Here is a 15200-nt window from a genome sequence, read left to right on the forward strand (position 1 = left end):
ATGAAATATGCCAGTTACTTTATATGAACACCTCATTCAACTTTGCAGATTAAAAAAAAGACCTTGAAAAATTTGAATATAGGTCCATAACCAGTAGCAGCCAGTATTATGATGCATATGCAAGCTGATTCAGTTCCAAAAATCATTTACTGTACTTTCTGGGTGTTTTGTTTGTTGTACCATAAAATAAAGACATACCTAAAATACAGAGTTCTCTGTCCTTATTGTTGAGGAGTTTATGATTTAGTCTGTCCATTTTTCCTTCTAGGGGAGCTAGAGAATAGTCTCAGGAGCAAATGTATGGCTTATTCAAGGGAGTTGAGGGTCTTGGGGGGGGGTCTCGAAGAATTGAATGTTTTATTATTATTATTGTTTCCAGTTTTTCAGAAACCTGTTCTTTACCACATGTAATCTCTAATAGACTTGACCATGATTTTTTAAATTCCCCTTGACCAGTTAAAGGATTGTAGATTAGGGGTAGGATTTAAAAAAAAATGGCAGGGCATCTGGGTGGCTCAGTGGGTTAAAGCCTCTGCCTTCAGCTCAGGTTATGTTCCCCGGGTCCTGGGATTTAGCCCAATGTCTGGCTCTCTGCTCAGCGGGGAGCCTGCTTCCTCCTCTCTCTCTCTCTCTCTCTGCCTACTTGTGATCTCTATCTGTCAAATAAATAAATAAAATCTTTAAAAAAAAATGGCACTTTAGGAAGCCTCTATTTGCCAGGCACTGTTAAAAGAATACGTATGTAGGAACAGTGTTGTGATTAGTGGTTAGGTTCTTAGACTAGTCTTCAGAAGACTAATCCATCATGTGATTGAACCTAGTGTGCAAATTTTTCAGTAGTTCATACACTTCATTAAATTTATTACTTAAGTATAGTATGTTCTTAGGGTGCCTTGGTGGCTTAGTCAGTTAAGTGTCTGCCTTGGGCTTCGGACATGATCTCCAGGTTCTGGGATCCAGTGCCACATCCAGCTCCCAGCTCAGCAGGAAGTCTGCTTCTGCCTCTCCCCATGCTTGTGCTCTCTCCGTCTCTGTCTCTCAAATGAATAAATTTAAAAAAATCTTAAAAAAAAGTTTACAGGATAGTGTGCATGTCTTTATTTGTTGTTGTTTAAAGATTTATTTATTATAGGGAGAAGAGGATATGCTTGCTGGTGGGACAGAGAGGATGGGACGGGGGGTGGGGGGTGGCGGGGGGAAGAGGGAGGATCCCAAGCAGGTTCCACACCCAGTGACCTGAGCTGAAACCAAGAGTCGGACACTTAACTATGCCACCCAGGCGCCCCTAAGTATAGTTTTTTTTTTTTTAAGATTTTATTTTAATTATTTTGGAGAGGAGGGGAGAGTGAGCGATCATGCAAGCAGGGAGGGGGCAGAAGTAGAGGGAGAGAAGCAGAGTCCCTGCTGATCTCAGAGGCCAATGACCATGACCTGGGCCAAATTTGAGTATTGGCTGCTTAACCGCCTGAGTCACCCAGGCACCTCTATAGTATGTTTTTAATGGAAAAGCTTAGGATGGAAATTTTAGTTTCCAAGCTGGGGACTTCATGTATTCTTGTCCTGAAAATTTATTTTTTTTAAATTGTCTTTTTTTTTTTTTTTTTTTTTAAGATTTTGCTTATTTATTTGACAGAGAGAGACACAGTGGGAGAGGGAACACAAGCAGAGGTAGTGGGAGAGGGAGAAGCAGGCTTCCCGCCGATCAGGGAGCCTGATGTGGGGCTCAATCCCAGGACCCTGGGATCATGACTTGAGCCAAAGGCAGATGCTTAACGACTGAACCATCCAGGTGCCCCTAAAAAAATTATTTTTCTTAAAGCTTGAATTACAGTGTTAAATTTTAGGAGCCAAATTTATAATAGAATGATAAATTTTTAAAAGCTGTATTCTTGTTTTCCTGAAAGTAAACACAAAATTTCTCAGGCAGGGATGGATTAATTATTAAAGTAATAACCCCGTTGCCCCAGTTCTCCCCTCTCAGTGATGCAGTGAAACCCGGATGTTCATTTGGTAGGTAAGGAATCTGAAGAACATGAGTCTGGGAGCTTGTATAGATGTTTGCTCCCTCCTGAAAGAGGGAGGGAGACCTTTGCTTTCAATATGAACAAATTCTCAGTGGTTACAGAGGGGAGGATCCTGTTTCTTACACTTTGGAATGTAAATGAATGTGGGGAGGGGTAGGGAGATCAGACAGGTGTTAGAATTTACAATCCGTGAATGTCTCCATAGTCTTATACCCCCTGAAGTATAAACATATACTTCTAAAGAGGTAAATCTCTTATCTATTCAGTTATCTTTAATTTTCAAGACTTCTCTTTTGTAGGACAGATTTGTATGCTCTGGTAGCTCTAACTATGTAGATATATAAAGATACTTTCTCTATATATAGAAAATAGACCAACTGATAGATTTTCCCTTTGTCTTTTTTACCATGTTATTTTGAAGTATGTGTGTTTGGTTATGAAAATATGAAATGTTAAGGTTGTCTAATTTTAGCTCCTTTATTGAGTGATCACTGCTGAGTTCTACAGCAAATATTTATTAATTCCTGTGTGCAGGGTTTTGGGGATATTGTGGTGAATAAGATAAATATTCTGCATTCAAGGGGCTTAGAGACTATAAAAGTGCTGTGATGAAAAAGAAAAAGAGAGGAGACATGAACAAATGGCAAAGATAGAATTTTGTTAGAACACATGAAGGAGGTAGCAATGGCAAAATCTTAGGGGGAGGGGTAGGACCAAAGCATTCAGTCCAGATGGAAATGATGCACCAGTAAAAAAATTCTAAAATGAGAATGAGCTTGCTTGGCAAGATAGATAGAAGGATGGCAAATATGGATGAAACAGAGTGAACAGAACTCAAAATCACAAATGTACATTTAGGTGTTTGGATTTTTTTTTTTTTCTGGTATTGCTAAAATAGGGTCATGTTACATGCATTGCGCCCTGCAACGTGCTTTTTTTTTTTTTTTTTAAGATTTTATTTTTTTATTTTACAGAGAGAGAGATCACAAGTAGGCAGAGGCAGGCAGAGAGGGAGGAAGGGAAGCAGGCTCCCCGCTGAGCAGAGAGCCCGATGCAGGGCCTGATCCCAGGACCCTGAGATCATGACCTGAGCCGAAGGCTCAGCCACCCAGGTGCCTTGCAACATGCTTTTTAAAAAGTTAATGTATGTTGTATATGTATGTTGAATTCTGTGTCAGCATGTATAGCTATATAGCTTCGTCTGTATCCCATTTAGCCATATTCCTATTGACAGACACATACAGACTTCCACGATTTTTTTGCTGTCACAAACAATGCTGTGATCACCATTCTTGTATATATGTTTATTGTACACCTGTATGAGAATTTTTGTTGGATAGATTTCCTGAGAGAAGCATTACAAGGTCAGAACTTTTGACAGATTCAGGCTCCTTTGAGAGGTGAAGATTCAGCCAATACAGTACAGTGTTATTTTTGATTTGGCTAAAGAGCAGAGACAGTTCTTTTGGTATATTTTCTTTCATTGGCATCTATTTGTCAGATACAGTTTTTTGATTCATAACCGTTAATTTTATTGAATTTTTTAAAAAGATAAATGAAATTATTTCAGAGTTTAAAGTACCTGTGTATGTTAAAAAATATGTATATATATGTGTATATACATATATATGTATAAGTATGTGTATATATGTTTTGAAGTTCTGGGCTAATGTGTCTGTCTACTATTAATACTTTTTTGGGGAGTAAATCATATTTTTTCTCATTTTTTAAAAAAAAATTGAAATTAACATGTATTATTAGTTTCAGAGGTAGAGGTCAGTGATTTATCAGTCTTATATAACACTCAGTGCTCATTACATCACATGCCCTCCTTAATGTCCATCAGCCAGTTGCCCCATCCCTCCCAACCATGCCCTCTCAGCCCTCAGTTTGTTTCTTATGATTAAGAGTCTCTTATGATTTGTCTTCCTCTTCTGATTTCATTTTGTTTTATTTTTTTCCTCTCTTCTCCTGTGATCCTCTGTTTTGTTTCTTAAATTCCACATATAGTGAGATCATGTGATAATTGTCTTTCTCTGATTGCCTTATTTTGCTTAGCATAATACCCTCTGGTTCCATCCATGTCATTGCAAATGGCAAGACTTCATTTTTTGGTGGCTGAGTAGTAGTCCATTACACGTGCGCGTGCACCCCCCCATCTTTATCTATTCATATCTATTCCATATTTTGGCTATTGTGGACATTGCTGCTGTAAACATTGGGGTGCAATGTTTATACACTTCACTACATTTGTATCTTTGGGGTATATACCTAGTAGTGCATTTGTTGGGTCGTAGGGTAGCTCTATTTTTAACTTTTTGAGGAAGCGCCATGCTGTTTTCCAGAGTGGCTACACCAGCTTGCATTCCCACCAGCAGTGTAGGAGGGCTCCATTTTCTCTATCCTTGCCCGCATCTATTTCCTGACTTGCTAATTTTAGCCATTCTCCCTGGTGTAGATGTGGTAGCACATTGTGGTTTTGATTTGTATTTCCCTGATGCCAAGTGATGTTGAGCATTTTTTCATGTGTCTTTTGGCCATCTCTGTATCTTTGGAGAAATGTCTGTTCATGTCCTCTGCCCATTTCTTTCTTTCTTTCTTTTTTTTTAAAGATTTTATCTATTTATTTGTCAGAGGGAGAGAGACTGAGAGAGAGCCTGGCGCTGGGATCATGACCTGAGCCGAAGGCAGCTGCTTAACTAACTGAGCCACCCAAGCGTCCGTCTTTTTTTTTTAAAGATTTTTTGAATTTATTTGACAGAGATCACAAGTAGACAGAGAGGCAGGAAGAGCGAGAGGAAGGGAAGCAGGCTCCCTGCTGAGCAGAGAGCCTGATGTGGGGCTGGATTACACGATCCTGGGATCATGACCTGAGCTGAAGGCAGAGGCTTTAACCGACTGAGCCACCCAGGCACCCCTCTCTGCCAATTTCTTGATTGGATTATTTGTGCTTTGGGTATTGAGTTTGGTAAGTTCTTAATAGATTTTGGATACTAGCCCTTTATCTGGTAAGACATTTGCAAATATCTTCTCCCATCCTGTTGGTTGTCTTTTGGTTTTGTTGACTGTTTTCTTTTGCTGTGCAAAAGCCTTTTTTTTTTTTTTTAAATAAGATTTTTATTTATTTATTTGAAAGAGAGAGAGAGCGAGAGAGAGCACACGAGTGGGGAGGAGAGGAGTAGCAGGCTCCCCAGTGAGCAGGGAGTCTGATGTGGGGAGATGTGGGGCTTGATTCCAGGACTCTGGGATCATGACCTGAGCCAAAGGCCGAGGGTTAACTGAGGCACTCAGGCGTCCCTTGATTTCCCTGCCTTAAATAGTTCCCTTTCTCCTATTGATTATGTAACCCAGAGCCCCTTTTTGTATCTTTTATATGGCACTCAAGAATTACTAGTTTGTTGTATGCATGTTTGTTCTGTTTATTGTTGGTATTTCTAGTACCTTGTACAGTGCATGGTGCGCAGTAGATAAATCAGTATTTGAGTGAGTGAATGAACGATTTCTAAACTTATGAAAGGATTAGGGAAGGAGAGGGACCCACCCAGATACATAGGCCTATTCTTAGGTTGTTTGGATAGAAAGACTTCAGGAAAATTGATAACCTGTAAATTAAATTATTGGAAAACTGTCCTAGCCCTGGATAACATACTGGAAAGCTTTTGTCTAGGTCAGGAATATACATGCATACCCCAATTTGAAGATGCCTGGTTAAATCATGTTAAGATCAGCTTTAGTAAGCAGTCATTCTCTACTGTTACGTATCATGTAAGGTTCATTTTTTCCTTTCTGAGTATCTTCCCTCAGTCATTTATTTAACTTCTGTTGAAAAGCAGGCTCTCTAGCATGGGAGAAGATATTAAGATGTATTTCAGTCCAGCTAGAAGGGTAGATATGTAAGCAACTATAATGCGATATAAATTGTACTTTGGTTTTTTTGATTTTAAAAAATTTTATTTATTTATTTATTTATTTGCAAGTGTAACCATTTCCTCTGGCTTCTTTCAGGCTTTTTTCCCTTCATCTTTGAATTTCTGTAGTATGAAAATTATGTGCCATGGTGTAGTGTTTTTTGGCATTTATTCTGCTGGGAGTTCTCTGAGCTTCCTGGATCTATGATGTGATATCTGACATTAATTTTGGAAACAGTCATTACTGTTTTAATGATTTCTTCTGTTCCTTTCTCCTCCTCATATTCCCATTACATGTAGTTACATCTTTTGAGGTTAACTCACAGTTCTTGGATAGTCTGTTCTGGGTTTTTTTTTTTTTTTTCAGTCTTTGTTCTTTTTCCTTTTCAGTTTTTGAGGATTCTATTGATCTTGTCATCCTCTAGCTCAAGAGCTCTTGCCTGAGCAGTATCCAGGCTACTAATAAGCCCATCAAAGGCATTCTTCATGTCTGTTACAGTGTTTTGATCTTTAGCATTACTTATTATTTTTTTCTCAGGATTTCTATCTCCCTGCTTACATTGCCCACATGTTCTTATGTCTGCTTTACTTATTAGAGCCCTTTACATTCCTGGTGTGATAATTCCAGGACTGTTTTGCCATGTCTACTTCTGATGCTTGCTTTATGTCTTCAGATTGTGTTTTTGCCGTTAGTATGCCTTGTCATTTTTTTCTAGATGGCCAGACATGATGTACTGGGTACAAGGAACTGCTGTAAATAGGCCTTTAGTTATGTGGTAGTGAGATGTAAGGGGAGAGGTAGGGCTCTATAGTCTTATAATTAGGTCTCAGTCTTTTAGTGAGACTAATAGTATGGACTATGGGCTTCAGTAGTGGTTCTCAGTTATTTTCCTCCCCACTTAGGTGGGACAGGATGGCTTGAATAGGGTGGAGTTGGGTATTGCCCTTTCCTAGGTCATTTAGGTTCTGATAATATCCCAGCATGTTTGGTTCTGATTAACTAGTTTTTCCTAAGGGTAGGCCTTGTTAAGAAGAGCATACTGTTCAGGCAAGCATAAGGGGGATTTTTCCAATTATTTCCTGTGGGACTCTGGTCAAGCTTCTGGAGGTAAATTTCATAGTATTTTGGGGGTTCTCCTATGACTGAGTCCTCCTGGAGTTTTTAAACTATCAGACTTCTTGGCCCTGAGCCTCCAGCAATTTTTTAAAGATCTTATTTATTTACTTAGAGAAAAAGCAGGAGGGGTAGAGGGAGAGAGAGAGGATCCCAAGTCGACTTCACACACAGTGCATGGAGCCCAACGTGGGACTTCTTTCACGACTCTGATATCATGACCTGAACCAAAATCAAGAGTTAGATGCTCAGCCCACTGAGCCACGTAGGTGCCCAGCAATTTTTTTTTATTGCACTTCAGACTTCCCTACCTGACACTAATTCCTGTTGGAGTTTCCACTCCTGAATTGCTCTGGTAAGCTGAGATTCCCTGTATTTTGTCTTTCCTGTCTTAGAGGCAGTGGTTTTCTTGGGTTGTCTCCTTGCTTATGGACTCAAAAAGAGTTTTTGATTTTCTAGACTCTACAGTTTTTTACTTGTTAGGACAAAGTGGTGACTAACATGTGGAACTGGAAACCAGAAGTCTAACCTTTTTCTTGTTTTAAAAAAGATAAACTTGGGGTGCCTGGGTGGCCCAGTTGGTTGGGTGTCTGACTCTTGGTTTCATTTCAGGTTGTGAGCTCCAAGTCCTAGGATTGCCCGCGGCCAGCTTTGTGCTCAGGGTGGGGTCTGCTTGTCCCTCTCCCTCCCTCTGCTCCCTGTCCCCAACACATGTGTGCTCTCTGAATCTCTCTCAAATCTTTGAAAAAAGATAAACTTATTAAATATTGCTATGTATAACGTGTAAGAATTTCTCATCTCTTTTTGCATATTCTCCTCATTCTGGGTAGTCACTTCTTGGGAGTGCTATCTTGAAAAAGCTTCTGAGATAACTTTGAGCCCCTTGCAGAAGGATTGCATGATCTGCCATACATGTGAAGACACATAAGTCAGCATGAAAGTGCCAGGTATTTTCAGTCACTAAAAGAATATTGGGAATATCGTATTGATATTTCTTCAACTTTGGTTATTGAAGCTGCAAGCTTTCAAAATCTGCCTATAACTAAGTTTTTTATCAGATTTATTTTCTATTTCTCCCAAGTTATCTTGTCCAGACTAATGCTTATTACTTTTCATTTGTACATTCTCTCCACAAAAGTGAGAGCCTAGTTAGGGCAGTTTGTTGGATATCTCTTATTCAAGTATAATTGAGGTGTTGTAAGTTGGGTATTGGGCCAGGTAGACCTAGATCTTTTTCTGTTGTTCTGCAAAGATCATCAGGAAGTAGTCATCCAGGAAGCACATTCCTGTTGCTGCAAAGAATTTCTAAGATTACTTTTTCTGACCTCATTTCTCATCTTCTCTGGCTTCATGTCTTCTCTCCGTCCTTTCAGATTATAATTATTCCTAGGTGACCCATTCTTGTTTTCTCTGTCTATATATTAGTAATATCTGTACATAGATAACTCCCAAATACTGTTCATTAAAATGAGAGTTCATTCTCTTACGAAAAACAGAAGCTATATGTGTTTCACATTCTTGGCTTGGACAAGCAGAAATGTGGCTTCTAACCAAATGAAAGTAGAAGAAAGGTTTTAAGTGATTTTGGGGAAGGGTAGAGTTTAGATTAAATTTAAATGACACAGTATATTGACATAAAGAGGAACTAATTCTTGAAAGTTTTTCTGTTTAGTGACTGCCAAAAGTAGAAATCTGAGCTTCCTTTTACACAGATAGAGCATGGCCTTTAGGCCATGTATTAGGTATATACTTCTTCTGTGTGTGTTAATTATATCTTGAGACAAAAAAAAAGGAATTTTTAAATCTTAGTTTCCATTGACCCTCCTTGGCCAGGTCACAGGAGAGGCCACTAGATATTATTGAGATCTGTACTGCTGATATGTTCTCAATAGAGATTGTGGTTTTGACAGTCAGCAAGATTGTATCTTTTTTTTTGGGTCTCAGGATAACCTGCTGTATTGTTTGGTAAGGTAACATCCATGCAATAGCAGTTAAGACTCCAGATACCAGGAAACATATGATTGTAATATAGACACAAACAGAAAGACTGGAAAACTTACCAAAGCCACATAAATCCTAGTTTTTCCAAATACAGGAAAATCTGCATCTACAACTAACTTGTGAATTATTTCCTGAATCTTGTTGTCACAGGAATACAGATATCTAAATCAGATATAATTTGTTTATGTTCAGGAGAGCTGATATCTCTAGAAGTGAGCCTTCAGCAGAAGGCTTTTATTTGATGGTTCCCGTTAATTTGCTGGGGGAGCTTTCTGGAGACAGAAGAAAGGACTATTCTGTTTATAGTGGACCTTAGGTTAACAGTTAAAGGTTGGGACATGGGATTAGGATTTGAAATTATTAGAAATTCCACCTGAGTAATTTTAGTTCTCTGAGAGATTCATTATGTTGTGGTAGGATTTATGGCAGAAATAATGGCACATGTATCTACCAGGAAGCACAGAGGCTCAAGGAATTTTTGCTTGTTTGGGAGTCCACTACTTCTGATAAGCAAAACGACTGAGAATACTCAAGGTACACTCAGCGGATGGCCTTGAAATTGTAAAACTTCTTTTTTTTAAGGATTTTAAAAATTTATTTGAGAGAGCATGAGCAGGAGGAGGGGCAGAGGGAGAAGCACGCTCTCTGCTGAGCAGGGAACCCAATGCAGGCCTCAATCCCCGGAACTCTGATAATGACCTGAGCTGAAGGCAGAGCTTAGCCAACTAAGCCACCCAGGCACCCCAGTCTTGAAATTGTTAAAAACAAAACAAAACAAAACAAAACCCACAACTTGCTCATTTGAAACATTTCATTATATTTATTTCAAATTTGTGCTTGGGCAAGGGAGAAACTTCATATGGAATGTGGCTTTTGTTAAAAGAAGAGGCAAGGTATATAGAATTTTAGAGGGGGCTAGAATAGCTTTTAGAAGTGCTTTTAGTTCTCAAAGCAAAGTTGCACTAATTGCTGATTGAGTTCTTTTTCTTAAGATTTTATTTATTTATTTGACAGAGACACAGCGAGAGATGAACACAAGCAGGGGGAGAGGGAGAGGGAGAAGCAGGCTTCCCGCTGAGCAGGATCCTAGGATCTTGACCTGAGCTGATGGCAGACGCTTAATGACTGAGCCACCCAGGTGCCCCAAGAGTTAGTTTTACCCAGGTGCCCCAAGAGTTAGTTTTCTAAGACCACCTTCTTCTCATGTATCCTAGATCCCATTCAAAGACAAGCATAGAAATTGACCTTAGCATTGTTCAGTTTATTGATAACTAGAGGGGAGAGGCAGAATTAATATCAGGGTGGTGAGGAGACCTTGAAATCACATTAGATGGTGGGCCATAGGCAGAACTAGAATGTTTGGCCAAAAGGAAAGAAAAATCAGGTGGGATACATAACAGTACCCAAATATTTGAAAGACTGTCATACAGAAAAGTTATTAGTCATAATCCGTGGGCCTCCAGAGGGCAGCTGTGGGCTGAATAGGTAGCAGTTTTGGGTTCAGCATTAGGAAGAGCTTTCTGTACATTATAAACTGACATATTATATCAAGTAGGGGATTTTTTTCATGAGTGGAGCTGTGAAAGTAGAGGCAGAATGATCAGGAGTTTAAAGTACTATGAAGTAGATTTTGTTATCTCTGGCAAGAATTGACCATACTGGAGAGTCTTAAGTTTTCCTGGTATAGTTCTAAGTTCCAGGACCGTGAATTTTAGAAGCATACTTATTTTTTGGGATTAAGACTTGATTTCTGGGGACGCCTGGGTGGCTCAGTGGGTTAAGCCACTGTCTTCGGCTCAGGTCATGATCCCAGGGTCCTGGGATCGAGCCCCAAATCAGGCTCTCTGCTCAGCAGGGAGCCTGCTTCCTCCTCTCTCTCTGCCTGCCTCTCTGCCTGCTTGTCATCTCTCTCTGTCAAATAAATAAATAAAATCTTAAAAAAAAAAAGATTTGATTTCTGGACATTCAGTAATAATTTTAGGTCTTTCTTTGTGCTACCTATTAGGCATTCAGAGATCAGTCATGGTGTCTTGCACTCAGATAGCTCGTATTTATAAATGAAAAGATTCTTGCACTTTCAGTTTTTGAGGAGCTGGTGTGTTATTTGATTATTTTTAGGATTCACAATTCCAAAAAATCAGTTTTGAGATTTACTTTCCTTCTGGATACTGAAATTATTTTTCTTTCCTTTTTATTCTTAGCAATGTCTCAGGCTGTGCAGACAAACGGAACTCAACCATTAAGCAAAACATGGGAACTCAGTTTATATGAATTACAACGAACACCTCAGGTAATGATGACTAAGATAAATTTGGGGGAAATATAACACATGCGGAAACTGGGATACATTTTTAGAAAATGAAAGCTTGAAAGAACAAAATGATAATAATGAACTTATATATAGGTAGTCTTGTGTATGTTTGGTTTACACTTCATTCATTGATTCAACAAATAATGTCAGTGTATACTCTATACCAGGTCTTACACTAGGCACTAGGTGGAGTGAATAAAATAGATGAGGCACGAGCTTATGGAATTTAGAGACATTAAATGAATAAATCCATAGAAGTACACATTTGAGAAGTGTAAAGGGGGAAAGTGCTCAGTGCTATAATAAATAACAATGGGAGGGGGCACTAGAGAGATTAAGAAGGGAAAGATGGGAAAGACTGGGGGAGGAGCAAGCTTGAAGGAGATAAACATGCTTAAACTGAACTCATTTTCAGATGCCTGTTAGGCAGGCAGAAATGTTAACCTAGGGGTCTGTACTAAATATAAAATTTTGGGGGGTGTCAGCACATTTTAAGCAATGAAAATAGGATAAGATCACCTAGAGAGAGAGATAAGCAGAGGGGCCCAGAATTTCATCCGAGGAGCTTCAACGTTTAGAAATAAAGGAAAAAATGGAAAAGAGGCTGGCAGAGGAGACTGAGAAGGAATAGGCAAAGTAAAGAAAAATAGGAGATGGAGAGAGGATCAAAATCCAAGAGGAGGCGTCTTAAAGAGGGAGGGCGTAGTTACTGTGTTCAACACTACTGAGAGGATGAGTAAGGTGGGATTACAGAAGTGCACGTTGTATGTGGCAGTGTGTACTTCATGATCTTGGCAGGAGTAAATTCACTTGAATAGATTGTGCTGTGTTGAAGGGGGAAAAAAGTGAAAATGTGTAGGTAATTTTTCAGAGAAGTTTCATTTTGTAGAGAAGCAGAGAAATGGGAGTAGAAACTGGAGGGAAGCATGGAATTGGGAAGTTTTAAAATTTTGTTTATAAGATGGGAGATAAGAGGTGCACCAAGGACATCCCCGTGGTCCCCATGGCTTTCAGGTGTATCGGTCAGATTTCACTAGACAGCAGCCCCATGCAGATACTACTCTAGGCTGATCTAGTGGAGAGTCCAGAGATTGCTGAAGCCTGAGAGCAAATAAAGTAATAAAAAGGATATACTTGAAAAGGGAGGAAGGAAGGTACTTTTGATAGGAAGAGGCATATTTTCTCTTTGTAGCAAGAAAGAAAATGATTTATAAAAAGGTCAGAAAATGAGAGAACTCAGCAGTGAAATTTGAGGTAAGGTAAACTTTTGAATATTCAGATATAGGAAGTTCTGCAGATAGAAGAAAAGGTGTGAAATAGCGTAGAAAAAACAAGTTTGTTACAAGAGAAACTTATTGCTGAGGGTGTTGAACGCCAGTTTGAGACTTGTGAAATTTTTAGTGATACCAGTCTGGTTGACCCCCCCTGCCCTTTTTTCTACCACAGTGCTAGACACCTGCACAGGTACATAGATCAAGAACGTGGATGGTCGAGTTTATCCTGGGCTGGGATTTTGCTAGGCAAGTTTTAGAGAGGAAAAGGACAGACTTGGTTACTAGCTGAGTCATTGTCATACTCTGATAATTTCATTTGTGAAATGGAGGTTTTAATTCCTGAATCAAAAGTTTGTGTGTATTGAATTAGGTAAAAACACTGAAAGTGCTTTCTATAGAGAGGTTGAGACCTACTAAGACATTCAGAAATAGTGGTAGTTATTGTAAATGTAAAGATATTTTACTTGAGTCCTTCGTGGACAATATCTTAATGGACAGTAGTTTCTGTGTCTTTCCCTGTAGAGGAAAAACAAGTGTGGCAAGCCAGTGAAAATAGGAAGTAACATATGGGAAGCCTTTTATTTCTACCTGCACCTTCCTCTTCAGGAGCCACCTATTAGACATCTTTCCTCAATCCATAGGAGCCAGGATTTGGTAACTTTAGAGCTAGATAATTTGTGCTCAGTGCCACCTTGTGGGAAAGGTGGGTAATGGTGAAGAAAGCAGGAGTCCTCTCTGCCGCTGGGAGACGTGCTGGAATTCTACACTGGAACTCCAGTTGCATTTTTGCACTGAAACATTTTTACACATAACAGTTAGAAATACTAATACTGGTACTGTGGATTAAATTCGTTTGTAGGTTAGCCTGAGAACCTGACCACTTTGTATAAAACTGCTTCTGTGGATCAAGACTTAAGGTTCAAGAAGTGCTTTCAAAATGAAACCCTGTTAAACTGTGTGTAAATTAGAAATACTTGTATTGGAATCTTAAAATATTTAAATGGATGGCATGAAATACATAGTTTGTTATCAAAATGGTAGAATTTTAGAGATAGAAGAATTAAAGTTTATTTTGCTTTACCTTCCTCATTTTGAAGGTAAGAAGACAGTGTTAAATTACTATTTAGAGTCATGTTAATATGGCTGGAACTAGAACATAAGGCATCTGATTCTAAATTCAGTGTTTTTTTTTATGTTACTTGGCTTTTCAACACATTATAATGTTATTTTTTAGCGTTAAAATAAGATAATTGGTGGGGTTGGTATGTTGGGGAAGATTATGATAAAACTGAGTTGATAGTGGTGGTGGCTGGGTGATGGGCACATAGTTGATTTTTGTCATTTTCAGTTCTTTTGTTATGTTTGAACTTGCCCATAATAAAAAAAAAATAGGTAGCATTTAATTTTAAAGTGACTCTTCTATAGGAGGCAATAACGGATGGCTTGGAAATTGTGGTTTCACCTCGAAGTCTACACAGTGAATTAATGTGTCCAATTTGTTTGGATATGTTGAAAAACACCATGACGACAAAGGAGTGTTTACATCGTTTTTGTGCAGACTGCATTATCACAGCCCTCAGAAGTGGGTATGTTGAAATGAGTTATACTAGGTATTTATTTATACCAACATGGTGCTTATATGGGTTTTGAGAAATACTCTCTAAGTATTCATTTAAGAATTGGAAATTTTTCTAAATCTAAGTTTTAATTATTGGAGAATTTTTGTTTTGAAATAGTTGGTTTTATACAGTTTAAAAAGCTTTATAGCATGAGTATTTGAGGAAATTACAAAGCATGAAACAATGGTTCTTCCACTTCTAAATTATATAAAAAGTATCATTATGAATGCTATTTTAATAAAAGAATCGATAACATAAATTAATATGCGTTAGTGATTAAATTTTCCTTGTAGGGCATGGATATCAAGGAAAATTTATATTAGCAAGGAATAGATTTTTATTTCTAAAATGATTATGTTTGAATTATCATTGGAAAGTAATAGAATTTTTGCCTGTTGGCAAATACTGCCTGAAGTTCCCAAAATCTTGCTTACTCTCCAATCAGATTTTCAAAGAAATTCAGATTAATCAGTTTAAATTTCTGTGACTGAGTAAAGGTATTAGAGTAGAGATAACTATTCAGAAGTTGGATGTTTTTGTCCTTAGCTCAAAGATACTGACATTGTTTACATTTTCTTTTCCCTCTTTTTATTTAGCAATAAAGAATGTCCTACCTGTCGGAAAAAGCTAGTTTCTAAAAGATCACTAAGGCCAGACCCAAACTTTGATGCGCTTATCAGCAAAATTTATCCAAGTCGTGATGAGTATGAAGCTCATCAAGAGAGAGTATTAGCCAGGATCAACAAGCACAATAATCAGCAAGCACTCAGTCACAGCATTGAGGAAGGACTGAAGATACAGGCCATGAACAGGTACATGGGAAAGAAGGCCAGTGATGGTGGCCATTTTTCTGAATACTTTTATTAAAGTATTGAATTTACTTAGCAGCCTCCACTTTGAAAAAGATACAACGTAACAATAAATAGAAGTTCTGCATGATTTCCTTTCC

The 15200-nt window shown here is 38.4% G+C and overlaps 1 protein-coding gene across 3 annotated transcripts in view; it reads left to right on the top strand.

The window, feature by feature from the left end:
* Nucleotides 1-15200, top strand: part of RNF2 (ring finger protein 2) — a 45869-nt gene that overhangs the window by 22972 nt on the left and 7697 nt on the right. For all 3 annotated transcript variants that reach the window (XM_032318322.1, XM_032318323.1, XM_032318324.1), the window contains 3 exons: nt 11249-11337; nt 14058-14218; nt 14848-15063. In XM_032318322.1, the coding sequence (XP_032174213.1) occupies nt 11251-11337; nt 14058-14218; nt 14848-15063 (464 nt within the window). In that variant the 5' untranslated portion in view covers nt 11249-11250. The remainder of the gene's footprint in view (nt 1-11248; nt 11338-14057; nt 14219-14847; nt 15064-15200) is intronic.

Source organism: Mustela erminea, chromosome 17, assembly GCF_009829155.1.
Source record: "Mustela erminea isolate mMusErm1 chromosome 17, mMusErm1.Pri, whole genome shotgun sequence".
Classification (NCBI taxonomy): domain Eukaryota; kingdom Metazoa; phylum Chordata; class Mammalia; order Carnivora; family Mustelidae; genus Mustela; species Mustela erminea.